Below are 20,635 nucleotides of genomic sequence, written 5' to 3'. Positions count from 1 at the left end.
GCGTTAGCAGCAGCGGGGTAGCGATGTCGGTAGCAGCAGCGGTGGCGGCTGCGGTGGCGGCACAACTTTTCTATTAGCGGCGAGCCGCGACGGCGTTCCTTATCGCCGGCGAGCCGGGCTGCCAACGATAAAGTGCCGGCCGCGCGGAGGAGCTGACCTTGGTCCTTAAATTTACGGCGCCGATATCGCCGGCAGAACCGCGACTGAATGGCAGATTTAATGGAGAAGAGAAAAAAAAGAAACGAAGACAATAAACCATCCTTAAATATAACGGTCGGCAAAACGGACACCTCCCAAACCCAATATCACTGGGGGCCCCTCTCTCTCTCTTTTATGTTAACACATTTTTGGCTGCAGATTAAATAACACCATCAGGGATGAGTGGGGACTCTGGGGGTTCATTGTTTCAAAAATCCAATTCAATTTTCTCCACCACCCCCCCCCCCCCCTCCTGTCAATGAAAAGCGCAGCAGCAGCGAAGGCTGGCGGATCGTGGGGGGGCAGGCGTTGGGGGGGGGGGGGGCCTGTGGGGACAGTGGGATACTGCGCTTTTGTTGAGTAAATACACGATAAGTTAATCCGCTTCCCTGCTCCTCTGTAAAGTGATGCAGGGCTGGTGAGATTCTGAGGGTGCGTGGGGTGGGGGCGGGTGGTGCTGGTGGCGGTGGGAGGAGCAGTTCGGAGAGGGCCCTGTCACCCACCGCGGTGTAGAATCTTCAAGCTCCACAGATACGTCAGCCCCTTCACCACCTGACAAACAACGAGGAAACGCAAAAAGTCACGTAACGTCCGATGCACGATGGAACGCCGTGTGATGGACAAACTGTTGAGCCTGTGGGGCGTGCGTGTGTGTACGTCGGTACCGCCGGCTCCTTTGTATTTTGCTCATACATCTAAAAACACAAACTCTACTGCTTAAGTCGGCAGCTCTCTTACATTCAGATCGGCTACTCGACACGTTGCTGAATCGAGCAAAACATGACCAGACGTGTCCACGTTTGAGCGCAAACAAACGTGCACTCGCCCAGCAGATACCGAGAGCTGGCGATCTCAGCCGGTAAATTACATTTTTTTCGCTTTTTTCACGTGGAAACATTCCACACGCTCGAGAATAGAAACGAGGTTCCGTCGGACATCCGCCTAACGACCTCAACGATGCTTAACTGCTGAAACTCGCTGAAATGCCCCGTGAGGCTACGGCCGCAGCGAAATGATGGGTCTCAGCTCCGTTTCACCTCTCACCCGCACATGCAATATGAAATAATAATACTACAGAATTACTCTTTAGTTCCTTCGGTAAAGTCACGTAGAAAGAAAATAAATGTAATAATGGAATACGACGTTTCGATTGCAACACAATCAATCGTCATCGGGTAGAAAACAAACGTAGTAAACTTAGAAATACAAAGCAATACAACACAGAGATTCGGCTAACACAACAGTCACCACCCCACCTGGTTGATTGCATTCTTCCAAAGATTGTTAAATTTGAGAGAGAGACAAAACACAGACACGGATACACACACACAGACACACACAGACACAGACAGAGAGAGACAACACAGAGACACACAGAGAGACACACACATAGACACACAGAGAGAGACACACACATAGACACACAGAGGCACAACGCCTCTGTGTCGAGGCCGTAAATACAGAATTGTTTTATTTATTTTACTTGATGGAGCTAGAGCTTCGAGGGCCAAATTGTACGCGAGATGAACGGCGCGTGGCGAGCTGCAGAGACGGGGCGAAGGTATTCAGGTGAGCCGCACACGCAGGGATCTGCAGCGTCCTCACACCCACGACGAAACATTTGCATTTCCTTAATGATCTATCACCGCTTTCGGGGGGTCACGCATGCCGATGTAAATGTGTCTCGCCGCATCCAAATGCCCCGAGCACTTGGAATAATTTGCTTACCTTTCCGAAACTCTGCACCCCTATCGCTCTTGGTACTGTTTGTCGTCGTAAACTTTCTGACCCGCCCCGACCGGACATCTGTGAAAAAGCCCTTCCTAGCTCATCGGATTTCTCCAGGATAAGTAAACGACTCTGAAGTGCTCTCTTTATCTTCAGAAGTATGCGGACGCAGACAGAGTATTCTGCTCTGTGTCAATCCAGACCCTTGAAATTCTACATACCGTCCAACGGCGGCCCCTTCCGTACACAAATCATTCCCGATGTATCGCTTTATGTTGTCACTGCCATCTATATATGCCTAATGTCGTGACTGCCATTTACAATAGAAGATCACGACCAACAGCTTTTAAATCAACGCAACACAAAGAGCGTACGTTCATTTCAATCTCGGTTAAACACCAGCGTTCATAAAAGCATAATGTGCTTTTCAAAACTAAATAATTAATGCAAACCCACGTGACTTAAAAAACCACAATTAAAAAATCACCGGCAATGGTGAGGCCAAATGAGATGCTTCAGAAAATATTTATTTTACAAAACAGCTGCTTAATACTAAGCACATTCTCTCATTCTAAGCAAGCGAAGCAGCAACATAATAGCGACGAACAATAAGCATTCAACACTTATTTACATTTTAGAGCACTCCGAATTTTCGAGGCCGCAAAAAGACCTTCAAGTCCCGCTGAGGGCAAAAAAAATTAACCCATAAAAACTAAGTTTTTCACTATAAATCCTTTATATGCGTGGCGGCTAGAGTCCTCTCGTCCTCTGGCTTGAGATGGCTGCCACCTATGGGTCAGATGATTGTCTGCCACCATTAAGCAATTGGTAATTAAATATTTTTTTTTTTCCCTAAACAGTGTACAATTTTGGAAAAAAATTTTCACGAAAATTAATTGTCACGCACAACGAGTGTGCAAAATGTCAGCTCGATTGGATCACGGGAAGTGGGTCAAAAAACGACCGAAAGATTTGCACGGTCGTAAGCAAGCAAGCACGCAAGCACGCAAGCAAGCGAACTTAATATAAAGGATTTAAAAATGACGCGAGGCGCTTCGCGGACGCGCGCGGCGCGCGAGGGAGAAAGCCCACGGAGGAGTTGAACAGGCGCTTGCAGTAGCTCGAGTCTCGCTGGGCCCTCTCCGTCCCCAAACGGTCAGAGCGTCCAAAAAAGCGACGCCGATGTGCAAAACTTCCCCCCCCCACCCCCCGCGGCTCAAATCCGGCGCACGGGAGGCACCAAGGGGGGGTGGTGGTGGCGCGTTCAGAAACACTGAAACGACGCCGCCGTTTAAAACGGCACGGGCGGCTCGCACGTTTTTGAACGGACAAATTAAAATAAAATAATAAAATAAAACAAACGAATAAAACTGCTTTTTGAGTGGCCACGAGCAGTCCGCTGGGCGCTTTTGTTCAGGTACGCGAGTAATTCTCTTTAACTGTCTTGCTTTAACAGAGATAGTGTGCAGGATACATGAAAATATCCCACAAGGCCACGGAACGGGATGCAAAATCCCTCCCTTAACAGCTCCCATGCCAGCCATCTTGGTAATGTGTTTATTGGACTGCTGTCAATCAATTCATCGGGGCACCCTTAGCGCCGCTCCTCGTTTCTGATAAGCCCCGCATTAATTAATGCGAGCGCTTTGCGAAATCGCTTCTGTGTCAATTACTTTTGCAGGAGTCTTTACAGGCACTATAATCTTCGTCAGCGGGTTGTTTAAGCGGTGCTCGGAGCCCGCTCACTCACCTTCTGCTTTGAGAAACCGACAAAGTGTACACAACAAAGGCAGCTACAGCTTTGCAATGCCACGCCAATTTAAAAATCGCCCGGCAAATCGCTCACAATATATGAAACGGGCAACGGGGCAATTAAATCCATTAATTGGTCCAAGATCGATTCCAAACGCTCGTGAATCGCACGTGGCAGAGTCAATTATTTTTGGTTTGCGCAGTTATAGGTATTTGGTTCATGTAGAACTCCTGCAGCCACTAGAGCAGCAACGGTGGACCGGTGTAAAAAAAAAGAAAGGAATTCGGACAACGCACGAACCACTGCACCACCCCTGCAGCCAAAACCCAAGTTAATATTTCATTGCACAAATTCAGCAATCCCTCGCCGACTGCAGACTTGCCAACCCAAGCGAAGTTTATATTTCATTGAAAATCTTCCGCATCACAATGGCGCACTCGAGACTCCAGCCTCGGTGGGCGGGACACAGTCCATGTTTTTACACCGCAACAAGCCAAACAGGTGGAGCGACGCTCGTTATCCGATTCACAGAAGAGTGAGCGGTCCCTGCTGCCGCGCAGAGATGCACGCGGCCAGACAGGGTCCGAAGTCAAACCACGCATCACGTAGTTCTTAACGTGACGGCAAACGAAGATGAAGGCGATGGCACACGATGGTGGTGGAGCAGCAAACGTCACTGCGAAAGTGTAAATGCGTACATCTAAAGAATAATAATTAAAATACTGCAGCATCAACATTATCAGCCAAGAACATTCCCCTGCTGGATGAAAACCTCCCTCCCCCCCCCCACTACCCACAAGCCATCATCATCTCTCATGGTCCTGGGATCCAAAAATCTGTCCAGCACCCGCAGACAAGCTGCTTTGAACAATAAAGGACACAATTAACACGACCGCTAATGTAACAAGACTTCAACTAAAGGCACGCTTAACAATCTACACAGAAAAAAAAATCGACTAAGTTAAGAAACTAAATGTAACGAACCCTGAGCATGGATACAATTTCTGATGGGAGAACAAGAAAGGGAGAGTAGGTGGGTAAAAAAAAACAGAGCAGAGAGCAAAGCTAAATCTGTGCTGGAGGGCAGGCCATTTGATTTAATAGCCCCAAGTCTGTGTTCTCAAAACAGTCAATTTTGGCCCAAATTACCCTGGTATTGATTAGAGGCAAGAAAGGGGAGAAAGGCAAGAGATGCGGGAGCTTAGCAAATGAGTGAAGATTACAGGGAATTGGCTTTGCTGGCTTCAGGGGTGGACAGAAAATAGGGCCCAAGTAATTGGTTGGATTACATTAAACTATTACCGTTTTCTTGCCAAGCGTGTGCGCGCGCTCGTGAGTGTGGAGGCACGAGTGAGCATGTGTACCTGTGTGTGCGCATGCACCTGTGTCCGTGGTGTATTTACGCGCACACTTCCGCGCCCGCGCGCGCGCGTGGCCGGGCTGGGCTTCTTGTACGACGTGCGAGAAATTTTCGCGGCAAAATCGCTTTCATTTTGTTTCCTTCCTCCTCTTCACGAAGGGGGATGAGCGGTGGGTGGTAGTGGGGTAGTGGGAGGGTGGGGGGGGCAGTGGGGTGGGGGGTGCGGTTGTGCCCGAGATGATCGCTTGCCGAGACTACCGTGGCCGGAGTGCGCGATGTTGCCGCTGTCCGATGGAACTGGGTGTGGAGCAGCGCCAGGCAGGACGGGGCCAGAGCGGGCACGGTCAGCGTGAACCAAGATGAATAGCCATCCGCTGGGTCGCAGGAAGCGCCGTGACAAAACAATCGGCGGCGTATCGCTCCGACAGCCACTTCGCTGAGACGTCGCCGCAAAACTCGTGTGCCGTCTCTCTCTGCGGCCCCACTCCTGGCATCCCTCGCACATCCCCGGACGTGACTCATTCGGGGGCATAACGGTTCCTGCCGTGAGGACAAACGACGGGCCAAGCTGCGTCGGCCTGGCACGCGATGGCCAAACAACAAACAGCACGCGACAGCGCGACAGAACGACTGATCTACTCCACGCTGTGCTCGCGTGGGCAGTAGGAAGTGGGCCGGCCCAATTCGCAAACCCGGACATGTGGGCCCGGCCCGGGACATGGCAGCAGCCGTACCGGGCCGAGCCAGCTCCGACCGGGCCGTGCACCCTGCTCTTAACGGGCTGTTTGGCTCCCTTAGCAAGGGGAGCTGCATGCTCTGCCTGGACGACCCTCCGAGTGACCCAGCCATGATGCGGCAGACAAAAGAGAGCAGTTGCCGGGGGTGGGGGTGCGTGTCGCTTAAGTCAGCTGCTGTGCCGTATTTTTTAATTTCACGAAAAAACACAGCTTGTGAGCTCATGCAAGTCTATGTTAGGTTAACAAATATAGATTGCTTCCATCGAGCTGTGGAGTGTAGGGAGAGGAAAAGGAGGAGAAGCAAGGGGGGTTGGCACAGAACGGGACGGGAACTGAGCTCGCAGAACCCCGCATCTTCCGACATTGTTGGGGACATCAAAGAAAGAAGCAGTGCCGATGCCGTACCAAAAACGGCCCGGCACGGGTCCCCCGATCTGCAAAGGCGCGTGGGAACGCGGCCTAAGTGACTGGCGACGGGGGAGTCTCTCTCGCTTGCGCCGAGATGATTGCGCGAGCGCGCGACAGCACGAGCCGACGGCGGCAGCCGCTGCCGCTGCGACTGGCCCTCGCGCGCAAATCTCATCACTCCGTCCGCGGCCGTGTCATCTCGGCAGGTGATTTAATTTCACCCGACGGATTCGTTTTAACAAGCGGCGCCGTCTCGTAAGCGCCCAAATGCAACAGAGGGCAACGGCGGAGGTGGAATATTTTACGCCGCCGCTCGGCGGGCTGCCACGGACGCGGGCGCCAAAAAGAATTAATCCAGGTTTGGGATTAACCTCGCAAGAGATAGGCCTGTAACCGGCAACTACACCCACGCTGCTATTGTTATGATTATCCTCGATAGAAGTTGGTTAATCATGAAGCATCAATCCTTTAGCAAGCAGTTTCACTGGGTTAAGTAGGGCCGTGACAATCCACCAGCCCCGATGATTGGTTGGTTTGTCACGATTCAGAGTTTTGATTCTTGTGAATATAGCGGCGCTCTCGTGGCTGGACTGATCACACGAAAAATCATTATTTACAACACGCATGAGTCGAATTTTTGTTTAATTCTTAAACAAGAGAATCATCAGCTTTTGAATCGATATGAATCGACGCATCATCACACCTCGTATAAAAAGGGTTGTTAATCGGGACCAAGGATATGTTTAAAAAAAAAAAATCTCCTATTCCCAGAATCAACCTCTCACCGCCCTCAGCATTCCACACCCCCCACCCACCCACACCCTACTTATACAACATTGTGACATCCAAGTGCATTTAGAAGCCTTAAATATCCAAATTGCACCGCGCGGTAATCTAACCCAGTTTAACCTCCCACCGTTCGCGCCGCTTAACCAGAACGCCGGTCGCGGCTTACGCGAGACGTGCCGGTCTCGCGACCTCCTCCTCCTCCCATCGTCATCGCGCGATAGCTGCATCCAATTATTTCATTATTTCTCCCCGCGATGCCGGGGTGTGTGTGTGGGTTTTTTTTTCTAAACGCGCAGAGAGGCTCCAACGACAGAAGAGTGCACAGCGGGCGGAGGTGGAAAGCAATTATTTGCCGTCCGTCGCGCCTGCCTCTGTGCGACGCGGGTGCCGTTTAGCCGCGGGGAGAAGCAGCTGTTCCCATCCTCCTGATTAGATTCACCGTGGAGTTTTTTTTTTTTTGCGCGGCTCGAAAGATAGGGGGGGGGGGGAGGAGGAAAAAAATATATGAAATAAATTTTAAGAAACAAATAAAATTAAAACCGTGCCGCACATCCTCCGTAGAATAATCAAACCCCCCCACCCCCCCCCCCATCTTGTTTTGTTGTTGTTGGTACTGACGTTTGTTGTTGTTAAACACCCCGGGACGCAGCAGCGGTTATCGTACTCACTCTTAAAAAAAAAACATCGCCCGGCCTCGCTCTGCCCCCGGATCTCCGCAAATTGTGAGGGCAGACTGCGGCCGCTGCCCGACGCAGCCCTTCCACACTCAGGGGACCACCACGCGTTCCTCTCTGCTCGGGAGATCAATTTAACGAAAATGTAAAGGTAACATCCCTCCAGGAGCCACACCCAAAGTGAGAGAGAGAGATCAACAACCCGACGGCAGGCCTAAACAAACGGCGAGCGCGTTATTAATTGGCGGGGAGGACAAACGCGGCGCACTCAGCTTGCGCGTTCGCGCTTGGCTGTAATTAATCATGCCACGCAGCCGGCTCGCAGCCACGCCGCGACGACGCTGGGCCAGCCGCGGGAGGTGCAGCGTCGAGGAGCAAACACGTGAGGTGGCCCACGCAGGCCAGCTTTGGACTTCTCCTCCGCTAACTCACGATTGGTTTTTTCTCTCTTCAGAATCAGAAGATACATTTCTACTGGAGGAATCCAATGAGGCTATAAAGGCTCTTTTTCACACAAGTCCAGTGGGGGCGGGTGAGAACGAGACAACAACAAACAATTAAACAACAAGATAGGAGTGCCAGAGGCCGTCCTCGGTCTCTTCTTCGCCCCCTCCCCTGGCCGTCTGGGCCATCGCAGAGTCTCATCTCAACTGAAGGGCATCTCGCTCTGAATTTCTGACATTTCCACCGACATCGCAAGAGTTGCCGGTGTCTGACATTGGCACGGCTCGATAAAGAAAGCGGTCGGAAAGGCATGTATTCTTCTTTCAACGAACTTTGACCGCCCACAGAGTCTGTGAAGCCTCATCCTCCAGTCGTCCGTGCTGTCGACTGCCTGCCCCTCATACAAGTCCAGACTCAAGACCACGCTTTTTCATCTGCTGATGATCTACCACCTCACTATAAATCAACCATGAATAATTGTGACTCCATCTTGAGATGGAGTCGCAATTATACGCTCTACAAATCTGAATTGTATTGTATCTCACATAATTAGGGCGCAACAAGAGGCCATGTTTTATTAATTAGCGGGTTATTAACTCTGTTTTTGTGCCTTTTGAGGAGAATGCTAAACGGCCGTTACTTAAACGTTGATAGAACGACAGCTCAAGTTTCTCAGGCCATGAAAAAAAAAAGTTTCTTTACACTTTCATAACCGTAGGAATTATAGTTAAGATCTGACCAACTACAATGGCCAAGGGAAAACTAGTCTGAAAAACGTCATCTCAAGTTATGTGGAAAAACATACATTCTCTGTAAAAACACTGCCAATCTGAAGGCTGCAACAACGGCTTTCCAATAACGCACCGCGCGTATGCGGGATTTCATGTTAACGAAGCGACTGTTAACTCGTTATGCAGCACTGAGAGAAGTCGAGAAAGTGGGAATAAATTAACGGCAAGAGTGTTTGTGACTCGACGAAGAGAGCTTTTAATTAAATCGACGGTAACGACCGAATAAAAAAAACTTTCGTTCCGCCAACGACACTTTGCACGGCGCTACAAGCAGCGCGCAAAGCTGAAGGGGGGGGGGGTGGAAATCTTCAAGAGAGAAAAAAAATAGTTGTTACATTCATTCTGAAGGCATACAGGGAACTCGACGCATCGTCTCCCACTGAAGGTTATTTAATATGCAAAATATGCAAATGAAGCCGTGTCTTTACTCATGTTCTACATTAGCAAGACACAAGAGCGCAGCTAATTATTAACGACAAGAGCTGCTCTCTGGCTTTAATTGTAAATGCGTTATTTTTTCCCCCTACGCTTCCCCCCCCCCCTGCCGGCTTGTCCCCCCCCCCCGTCCCCTCCTCCCACAACTCCCAACCAGCCCCCACCCCCCCTTCTCTCTCGCTCTCCCAGTGAAAAGAGGATCGCAGTTGTTTACCTCAAGGCAAAAGAGCCCCATACAGAGTGGAAATACACAGACAGCTGTTGTGTTGTATCGCGGTGGCAGGGCTGCCCGCGCTTAATTGTAACTGCGCCGTCGTTATTGCCAGCTTTTCGCGCAGGAAGGCTAATAAATACTGGCAAGGTTACAAAATGCATTCAGCTCGGTAACAAAAAACGGCGGCAAACGGCTTGACAAGAGAAATTTCGCGAGTGGCGCATTAGTGCGGGTCGTAAAGAGAGGAGAGAGAGAAAATAAAAATAGCGGAGCGCGCACCTCTCGCGTTGCACCGCCGGCGGCGTGATGCGATTCACGCTAAAAACCAACCCCTCCAAGCTCCAGCGCACACAAAACATTTGTTCTCTTCAGTTTTTAGCGTAACCCTCGCCCGGATGAAAAAGCGTCGAGTTGAACGCATTTACGCCACAAAAAAAAAAAAGCTCCAGACGGAAATAGAAAGTTGACTGCGAGCACCTTCAAAGAGTCTCTTTTACCCACTCGCAGCTTCACACCGGCATTCATCATCGTGACAGCCCAGGCAGCATCGGCGCTCACACCCCAACTCCTGTCCTCCGAAGGCCCCCTTCTCCGAAGGGCTGCTCTCTCCCAACCGTCACATTTTTAGCCGTACCCTTGACCCCGACTGGCGCTCGCGTTTTTTGAGAGCGTTCCACCGTTCGCATCGACGCACCAACAAAAAAAAAACCCAACCCCGGCAAAACGAACAGCGGAGATTGATTCATTAGCGGCGCGATATATTAATTCTTTTTTTTCGCGTTCCGTTGAAAGTCACGGGTTTTTTTTATTCGGTAAGTAAAGTTACCTAAAGCAAAAGGCCGACACGTGTTCCAGGTCATCTTTATTTAAGCACAACAATTACGGCCATGAATTATAAAGTCATGCTCCGCTCGTTAGCGGGAGCCTATTAATAAGGGGGCCGCTCAAGTGATGCCCGGGCGGGCGGGCGGGCGGGAGGGCCTACCACGGCTCGGGTTTAAACCCCGCAGGCCCCGTCGCAGTGCCCGCCCGGGGACGCACGGCCGAGTGGAACCAACCGCGCCCACAATGTCAGCGCTCACCTTCAGAGTGCCGACATCGCCGCCACTGCCATTGCTGGCATGCGTGCGCGCACACGCAAACGCACGTACGCGCGCACGTATAGGCCCAGATACATGCAAGGAAGGCACTGCCCTTCACCGGCACACACGAAAAGTCGAGATATTTGGTAAATAGTACGGGAAGAAACGAAATTCACCACTTCCCCAACCCCACATCAACCCTCCCTGTCCTCCTCCTCCACTGTCCAATCCTGTGCCATGGTGATTCAAGGAAAATGTCACCGTTCAGGGCTGCGATTCAAGAATCTCAAATTTTTGTCTTGTTTCCCCCCCCCACCCCATCTCATTTGTCTTGTTTCACATTTGTTACATGCTGTGTAATTATTTTATCCGCTCAATAATAGTTAACAGCTCATTTGGCAAATGCACCACTGGGTGAAAGAATCTCCACACCGAGTGAGTCATGGGGAGTTGTTGGACTTAATGACGCTGGTCTGTGCAGGCGAGTGAAGATGAAACCCTCAGACTGCATCATATATCACTCGCCACCAATGTTGATTCGTGGCCAAGAATCAAACTCAGGTCACCACCAGGTTTAAAACACAGTGCGCTAACCATTGTGCCACCACTCCAAACCAGAGTGTGCGTGTAATATTACTTAAAGAGTAAACCTTTTCTACAAACACTGCCCAAAGTGACCGCTTTCATCTTTGTAACGATCGCAAAAGGGGTTGTCACCAAAAGCGCCGTTGAGCCACAGATAAGCGCGCGCTCACAGCTGCAAGGGAGCCAGGAGAATACAGAACAGCAAAGGATTACTGAATCCATCCGTGCAGAGATTTGAGAGTTATCCCCTCGCATGCGTGGGTAGGTTTTACTGGGTCCTCCAGTTTCCACGCACATGAAGCCAGACACTAATTACCGGAATATGGTCAAACATTCCAATGCAGAACCCTCCTTAAAAAAAATTTTTGAGACTCAGTGACCCTTTCCTGCTTAAATAAAATGAATTATTATTGTATTGCGCTTATACGCGCACCTTGAAGGCAATGCAAGGCGGACACTTGTATTGAAATAATATTTGCTCACGCAACCAATGTGCACTTGTGAGCATGTCCAATAGCCATGCAGTGATCTTCAACTCGAGCAAGATGCGTACATTTGCGTTGCGGCTCTAAGAATCACCGAATCACTCGAGGAACTCGCATGCGCACAAACAGGTTAGGGGTGAAAAGGTCAAAGTGCATCCCTGCTCAAACGGGCAAAGGGGTGGCAATCTTTTCAACGAGCAGCGCTGCCCAATTGCGTGGAAATTCCAAATTCCCATGACGAGAGGCTCGCCTTCTACAAGGCGACCGACCGCCCGCTGATGACTGTAGAAAAAGACCAAACGGTCGTAGTCATTTTACCGTCAACACAAGGCAATGATGAGCTAAAGCTCGAGCGACCCCCTCCATGACCTAGAATCCGAACTTGCGACCTTCAAACGAAACTCTGAAGAAGCATCATAGCGCCACGCACGCAGGCACCAACGCACAATCGCGCGCGCAGAAAAACACAACGCGCTCCCCCAACCGTCGCTTTCCGCACCACCTGTTACCCGGCTCGCGACAGCCACCATTTTACCAACCACCCACCCCAACTGCCCCCCGACAACCCATCACTAACCCCCCCCTGTCTCATAATTGGCCAACGACGGGCGCCCCCAACCCCCCCCACCCTCCACTGCCACCCCCCCCCCCCCCGCCCAATGCAACGGACGACGAGCGCCGCATTCATCGAGGAAGGACCTTGATGGAGAGCGCGAAGAAGCTCGGCACGGTGATATACGCCGCTCCCAAACTCCCATCTCCGCGACCTTGGCGCCGCCGTTAACAAAGTGGACTGGGGCGAGGGGGGGGGGGGGCCGCGGCCGGAGTGGGGTGCGGCGGTCGGGCCGGCTCACTGCTCCCGCTCTGCTCTTACTTACTTATCGACCGGGCCGCGTGAGGAATTGGCCGATATAATGTCCAAATGGATATCCCGAGCCCTGCTGTACGTCTCTCTCTGTGCGACAGCGAGGCAAGCCACCTAACCTCGTGCCAAGTGGACTTTCGCATTTTCTTTTTTTTTCCCCGGCCGCGATGAAGTTGGTGTGCGTGCGTATGTGCCGGCACGACTGTGGCCGTCGCGCCAGGCCGGCTCAGCCGGGATGACGTCGGTTAAAGATATTGATCCGCGGCCCATCTCCCGCACTTGAGCTGCGATACTTTTTAGTTTTACCTTGGTTGCCTATAAATGCCGGTCCTCTCAACCTCTCTTTCTCCCAAGCCGCCCCCCCCCCAGTCACCCCCGTGTGTATAAAAATAATACGATGAAATATAACCTAAATCTTGCGAAATATAGTGCCGCTTTAAGAGCGTTACGTTTGTCGAGTATGAATTGACAACAGGTGTTGATGTGCTCTTATATACGTATGCCTGTGAACATTTCACACTTTACACACACTCGCGTGATTAGACACACATCATGCGCTTTACATATTCCCCACAGCACTCAGTTAAAGGCTGACTTGAGGGCTTGTCTCTGATCGCGTGGTATTTGTGTATAAAATAAAAAAAATGCAACCCGATGCTTATTATTTGTTCTAGAATTATGACGCTGAATTCATGCTTCTGTTCAATGCAGGACATTGCTAAAGCAATTAATTCAACGTTCTTGCACGTCACTTGCGCTGCGTTGTGTTCAAGCCGGGGGTTTGGGGTGCAGCTGTGTAGTTACACAAACACATGGCACAACGTGCCATTTCCTGGATCGCCAGAAGGCAGTACAGCAAGTGGACTGATCGCCATCTGTTTCCATCTGTGCGGGGACAGAGTGTTGCCCCCTTGCACGCCGTGGGTTCTCTGCGGTTTCCTCCCACTTGTATGAACACTCGTCGTTAATTGGCTGAAAACACCTTCAAATAAAAACCCAAATGCAGGACCATCCTGAAAAAGAGTCCTGTGACTCAGTGTGCCCCCCCCCCCCACACACACGAAGCCTAAACAGTCTGTTGGAGCAAGTGCTGCTAGCGTGCATCATGGAGGCCAGCATGGCACACAAAGAGTTGGTAGCAAACAAATACAAACCAACACACAAAGACAAAGATCCCAACCTCCCCCCCATAGCCTTAACAGACTGTAGAGGCAAGTGCTGTTAGCGAGCACCTATGAAGGCCAGAACGGCACACGAGGGGGTGGGTGTCCAGGTTCATAGCGCAGCGCGCTAAACGCTACACTACCGCTCCCCATACACACGTACACACACACACATAGGACGCATAAACACAGAGAGAGGTAGACAATTACAGACGGGGAGATAATGGGTGTGAATGAGACATACAAAACAAAGACAAAGATCCCCTGTATAGCCTTAACAGACTGTTGAGGCAAGTGCTGTTAGCGAGCACCCGTGAAGAAATGAGACATACACACATGTCGATATACACACACACACTCACGATGGACACAGATACACACGGAGGTGAATCCCCGATTCTCTCCAATTGCTCGCCCACTGGCGGTCAGTCGCTTCGTGATCACTTTGCTGTCGCGACGACCGTGGTTACCGTTCCCACGAACTTCACTCACTCATTCCTCCATCCGTGCTGAGGCCTCGGCCTAGCAGCCTCAATGTCTCGTGTCATCTGCACCGTGTTCAACCACCACGCTGCAGGCCGCAACGCTTCCCCCTTTCCGCTTCTTTCCTCGCACTGCTTGGGTGTGGAATATCCTCCCGTCACTTTTCCCCAGGCTATTGTAACCTTTCTCAATTTAAGAAACGTATTAACTCTTATCTTTAACAACTATAACAGTGCAGTTTGTTGCTGTCTGCTTGGGAGTTTTTGGGCCTTTGGCCTGTGCCCAACAACCCGTATACAGAGAGACAAGGGAGACACGGACACGAATTAGACAGATTTGTGGGCAGAGAGAAACTCACCGCCACTGCGATGCGGCCAAGGACGTGCTCAGGGACCGTGCCGTACACGTCCAGGGAGCCCCCTGCACGAGACACGGACACGAGTCAGCACCAGCGGGCCAGCACGCACACACACACACCAGTACGTACACGCCGGGCACACGCAAACGTGCACACACAAGCAACAACAAGACGGATCTCCCTTGCAAAATAGCCGGGCTTACTGGCTAAATGGGACCGTCTGTGTGACGAATCACGTACACGCAAACTCGAAACTCAAGCAGCTGACATTCGCCACCAAATTATGACGCACTTGTACAAGGCTAGGTGGACTCTGAGTTGGCGAAGGCTCACGATGTGATGGCGATGTCACGAGAACGCTTGTGTCAGCCTAGATGTTGAAGGCCCTGGCATGGGGTCACGGGACGCGACGCGGTGTTAAGGGTAATGCTCCACTTCTGCTCCCCACTGTACTTTCGCAACACAGTATTCCCTCATCATCCACGAACTTACTATCCGCAATTTTGTCTGTCCGCGCATCACATCTGGAAATCTACTCGGCTCCATCGAGAGAGAGACAGAGAAATAAAGTGATGAGATAAGAGTGATGAGAATGTGATGCGAGAAAGTGAGCGAGTGTACATATATACGGACACACGCGTCTGTACGCCACGTGTCAAATAAAATAAAAAAAATGGTTCACCGCTAAATCCTCGTCTATAGACATGAACGGTATATGTTCAGGCATCAATAATACTCAATGCCAATCAACAGCAATGTTGTACAGCAACGTATGGGTATTTGTTGAAGCATCAATAACGGTCAATGGCGATCAACAGCTTCGATGTACGGCAAGGCCCTGCGCTTTAAATAAGAGGTTTGTCAACTTTTTTTGGCCGCTCGATTGAATCGTCTAGAGAAATACAATTCAGTGTCCTTTATTTAACCATGCCCGAGTCCACAGAGAGAAATGACCTAGTTTGCAAGTGAGATGATGATGATGATTACAACATAGTGGGGTCTCCTTGAGGACATTTGCCGTATTTTTATTTATTTAGCAGAGGGTTCTTTTGTGCGATTTGGGCTCCCGTACCGGAGCACGTCATGGCATCGTGGGGGTCGCGAGAGATGCTCGCGGCTTGGGGGAGAACCTTCATCCAGCAGTGGAATGATCATGACCGATGATGAACAATGATGTTGAGCAAACTTCGCTGTGCGTGCGTGAATACCGATCAAGTGAAAACGCTCGGAAAAAGCAAAAGCCAAACCAAGAGTGACTCGTCGAGAATTCACCGGCAAGACGGGTCCTATGGATGCCCTTTAAACAGACGGCATTTTTAATCACTCACCAACAGCTTAGCAAGGAGTTATCCGAGAACAGTTCAGCGAATATTTTATTTTTCCACATCAACGACGGATGAGAAAGAAACTCACCGTCCATGAATTCCGTCGCGATGGATATTCTGTTTTCAACAAAAAATGCACCGTAGAAGGCTATGATGTAAGAAGAATCGCACTGTGGGTAGAGGAAACAAATATAATGAACAGAAACACAGGACAGATATAACGACATGTTCCCTCCTGTATAATTAGTGCGAGATTTTTTTTATATATATAAACAACTTACACAGGATTAACGTTAACACTGACGTGGTAAAGATGGCGAGAACAAACGGCTCACCTTGTAAAGAATGTCCAGCTCTGACATGATCTGCCTTTGGACCTCTGGCGTCACGTCCAACGGAATCACCTGGACGAGGGAGGATTTTTTTAAGAAACGCGACTCCACGTTTTACTGGAAATGCAAGCAGACGAAGCCCTCGCAAAAACGAAACGACCATCAGCCCCACGGCCACTGTGCACTGCAGGTCAAGGGGGCAAGTGGGACAGCAAGGGGGAGGGCGAATATTGCGATAGGGAGAGGCGGCGAGGGGCAAGGCGAGACAGTGGCGATGCACTGAACTAAAATAGAGCGAGTAAGAAAGATGGAAAGAGTGTCGGAGACCGAAAGGGATGACAAAAACCCATTAGCGGTTGGCGAAAATGAAGAGAGGAAGGTGCAGATAGAGAGGTTGAGATGCAAATACATAAGGAAACTCAGCGTGTCTTAGAGATGTGTGACATACTGTAGCTGGGGGTAGCGGCTAGAGCTAACACTAATTTCCCCGCAGGCCTAACGCAGGCTCAAGAAGGAAAGTTAACCCTCCAAACGCCTGCATTAATTGTGCTGCTTCTTACCGACCGCCCATTAGTGGTAGGTGGAAGGGGGAAACATCGTACTCGCCACACACGTATAACAGTTGTTTCTTTGCAACAGCATTATACGTGTATATATATACACACACTCGTCGAGCTGGAATACGCAGAATTCAAATTCAGGCACGGGGCGCCGGGAAAAAAACCAGCGGGCGATTGCGCTCACGCGCCACAACCAAAAGCGGCGTGTTCCCGCCGTTACTCCCGAAGGCGTTAAACAAGGGCGCCAGACCGAGCGCGGTGCGGCGGCACCACCGCCACGCGCCACCACCGCCACACGCCGCGTGCCCACCAAGCGCGCCGTCGCCCGCCACCCCCCCCCCCCCGCCCCAAAGCCCTCCTGCCGCCTCTACTCTTCACACTCCAGTTAAAACCACCGCGAGAGTACGGAGCTCCGGCGAAGTCATTTATCACTGCCAAGCCACCGCCGCCGCAGCCGCCACGCGCCCACACACCACCGGCCAGCTCCAACCGCACGCCTCCCTCCCTTCCACTCCGGGGTCACTCGCTTTCCTAGAAGCTCGCAGGAGGGCCCGAGCGTACGGCTTGGCAAAGCTGAGCTGCGCACACCTGCCCGCGCAATTTCGCACGTAGAGAAGTGGTGCGGGAGTCTTACGAGGGTGGGCAGTGGTGATTCCGAGGGTTTTTCAACCGTGAGGTTTTATTCTGAACCATTGTGCGCGTGAATGCGAGTGCAAAACGCAGAGCTGGAGACAAGTGCAGGTGAGAGGCCGAGAGTGCTATGGCAAAGATCGCCCGCACAGCCTACGTAGAGTGTTGGAGCATACCGCTGTTATGGCGAGCACCGATTCAGGCTGGCATATCACACGAGGGGGTGGTGTCGCTAGCACCACGCACGGTTGCCTTCTTCTCGCCACTGCTGACGTTTACCCACTGTACCAGGTACTCGGGACAAGCGCTGATCTCGCTCGTCACAATAAAGATAAAAACCTAATGAACATTAATTCATCACTCTCTTAGAAATTGTCGCTCCATCTTTGTTTTCTAAATCTCTTTCATGCGACTCAACTGTGTCGCTATTCTCCCACTAAGAGTTTATAAATCAAAAGGGCCAGGGGATGAGGGGAGGGAAATTCATTTCTCCCTAGGGCCCCCAATGGGCCATCACACACACACATCCACGCCCCGCACAACCACAAAGGAAAATGCAAAGATCCCCTTGTATAGCCTTAACAGACTGTTGGGGCAAGTGCTGTTAAGGAGTAGCACCTATGAAGGACGGCGCAGCACACCACGAGGGGGCGGGTGGCCAGCACAACTCCTAGCCACCTCTGTCTCCACAGTGGCGATGTTTACGCACCGCACCAGGTACTCATTTCAGGCTGAATCGACCTAGGGGAGGCCCAGGACCGGTTCAGATAATCGTCACTGGTGTTGGCCGTGAGCGGGAATCGAACCCGGGGTCGCCGGGTTCATAGCGCTGCGTGCTAGCTGCTGCACTACCACTCCCCAAAGACACACGCACACAGATTTCCACAGACAAGCGATAGCCAAAGCAACACGAGGACTGGGTAATAAGTCGACAGAGGCCCTTGCAGATGCTCAATGTCAAATTCTGAAACGTCTACCCGTCCCACAAGGAACGCGCAAGGTACGACAAACTCATAATCGCTATTTTGAAACGAGCAGAACAATAAAAAAACACGCACGAGACAATGTCTCTTAAGCAGTATATTTTACAGCCTTTCCAAAGTGCTCTAATTATAAAACTGACAGGATATGGCAGCCCTAACTAAGGCTCTATGGGGCCCAGGTGGTTATCAATAAGGTAAGCTGATCAATGAAGATGGCTTTTCCCCAATTTAATTAAAACTGAATTAACAACCTTGGAATACTGTGTATAGAAACAATTACAAGCATTGGATACACATGTGCATGTGTGCGCGTGCACATAAACACAAACACACTTGTGCACAAAGACAAAGACTTCCCATATAGCTTTTAACAGGCTGTTGGGGCAAGTGTTGTTTGCGAACACCTATGAAGTCCGGTATGGCACACACAAGTGTGGGTGGCCAGTACCATGCCCAGCCACCTTTGTCTCCCATGGGGCAATGTTTACACACCAGACCAGGTACCGTTGTCAGGCTGAGACGCCCTAGGAGAGGGCCTAAAACCAGTTTAGATAATCGTCCCTGATGCTGGCCATGAGCAGGAATCGAACTCTTATCGCCAGGTTGGTAGTGCAACATGCTAACCACTACGCACACACACACTCACATACATACAAAGTCAAACATCCCGTGTAGCCAACACACCCACGTACACCCAGAGAAAAAAAATCCCCCATAGAGCCTTTAACCATACTTAAGGCCAAGATCAAGGTCATGAGGTCAACATCGCCTATGCTTGAGCCCAAAGTTGTTGTAAAGCTGACACTCGACTTTCAAGGTCCGCTCTGACATTATCCCACCATCTGGCTTTTGGCACTGGAGGTTGCTTGTAAATGGGTTATCTAAAGCACTTGCATGTCCTTGATATATGGCCAACCTTTCAAAGCGTCTTGCAGGCGACGAGGAACGCGCAAATTACAGACGACGCTCACAACCGGCAATGAACATGACTTCATTCCTCGGCACGTTTAACGGGTAACGGAGAATGCTCTCCATCGCATCAACATAAAATATTAACGGTGGACTTCATGACTGCAGCAGGAGAAGGCAGCGGCGGCGGTGGCAGCGGCGGCAGCGCAGTGGCTAAGTGGCGCTGCACTATGAACCTGGCGGGGCGATGTCCAAATCGGGGTCCCGAGCCACGACGAAGTACGGTCAAACGCCCCACAAGACCAACGCGGTGCGTGGGGAAGCCCTCATCCAGCAGCGGCACTGAAGGGCTAGCAGTGACGCGGCATCGCTTTCGTCGCTTATTGCAGAAGTTCACGGTTCAGATACGGCGGGCCGCCTTGGTTATTGTTTACTGCCGGTGTATTGACTAAACGTACACGCCGTCCGCTTCGCAGCGGACGTGGGGGAATCCTGTGACATCATTCGCAAGAGTAGGCCAATGTGTGCTGGCACAATGTCCAAATTTGTTGAATAATCATGCACAACTTTGTATGCGTGTTGCAATCATTGACCGACCTCCTCCTAGAAAGAAAATAGCAGGACCCTCCTAAAGAGAGTCTTGAGACTCGGTGATGATTTCATGGCTAAAAAAGCATACCGATGATAAAATAATAATCGGCAGATGAATCACATTTTGTCCCTGCAACTATCTATAAAAAATGTTTCTTCAATACAATTTTGGGCAAACGTCTTCTGAATAACTCTGGTGACAGCACGTCATCTCGTCTGTTTCCCCGGAAATTATGCCGAATCTCTCTCGCTTATATTCAATTGCATTTGAATGTCATACATACCAACTTATTTTAATAATTAAAAGAATTTAATAATGATTCCAGAAAAAAAAAAATTTTCATTATTGGTAGAGTTCAACATTTAGAATGTGTATCATTTGAAAGAAGTTCAACATACATACATTTGAAGATTCATTGGAAAATGAAGAATTAGCATTCATCACGATAATTATTATTACGAATGAGTAACGAGGAACGGTAGACACTCTGCCCCATTCGCCGTGTCCTCGATCTCAAAGGGACCTCCCGCCGTGACCGTGAGCGATGGACAACACCACGAGGCTTTCACCGCAAAGCACATCACCACGCTTTCACCAAAGAAACGTTTCGACGTAAATACGCCATTCCCTCGTTATTCGCGAGTGATAACGTTCCGGTTACGCTCGTGAAAAATAGCACATTTCGCGGACAATGATATTGGCCTACGAAAAAAGCCTATCTTTGTAAGGAATTACCTTAAATAAATATGAGG

The 20,635-nt window shown here is 50.5% G+C and overlaps 1 protein-coding gene across 1 annotated transcript in view; it reads right to left on the bottom strand.

The window, feature by feature from the left end:
• Positions 1 to 693: 693 nt before the first annotated feature.
• Positions 694 to 20,635, bottom strand: part of MAP2K5 (mitogen-activated protein kinase kinase 5) — a 58,708-nt gene continuing 38,766 nt past the window's right edge. The window contains exons 10-13 of the mRNA XM_078617102.1: positions 16,213 to 16,281; positions 15,966 to 16,047; positions 14,553 to 14,614; positions 694 to 750 (exon numbers count right to left, since the gene is read on the bottom strand). Coding sequence (XP_078473228.1) covers positions 694 to 750; positions 14,553 to 14,614; positions 15,966 to 16,047; positions 16,213 to 16,281 — 270 coding nt within the window. The remainder of the gene's footprint in view (positions 751 to 14,552; positions 14,615 to 15,965; positions 16,048 to 16,212; positions 16,282 to 20,635) is intronic.

The sequence above is a fragment of the Lampetra planeri genome, chromosome 3, assembly GCF_965212315.1.
Source record: "Lampetra planeri chromosome 3, kcLamPlan1.2.h2, whole genome shotgun sequence".
Classification (NCBI taxonomy): domain Eukaryota; kingdom Metazoa; phylum Chordata; class Hyperoartia; order Petromyzontiformes; family Petromyzontidae; genus Lampetra; species Lampetra planeri.
This window is presented reverse-complemented; position numbering and strand designations above follow the sequence as displayed.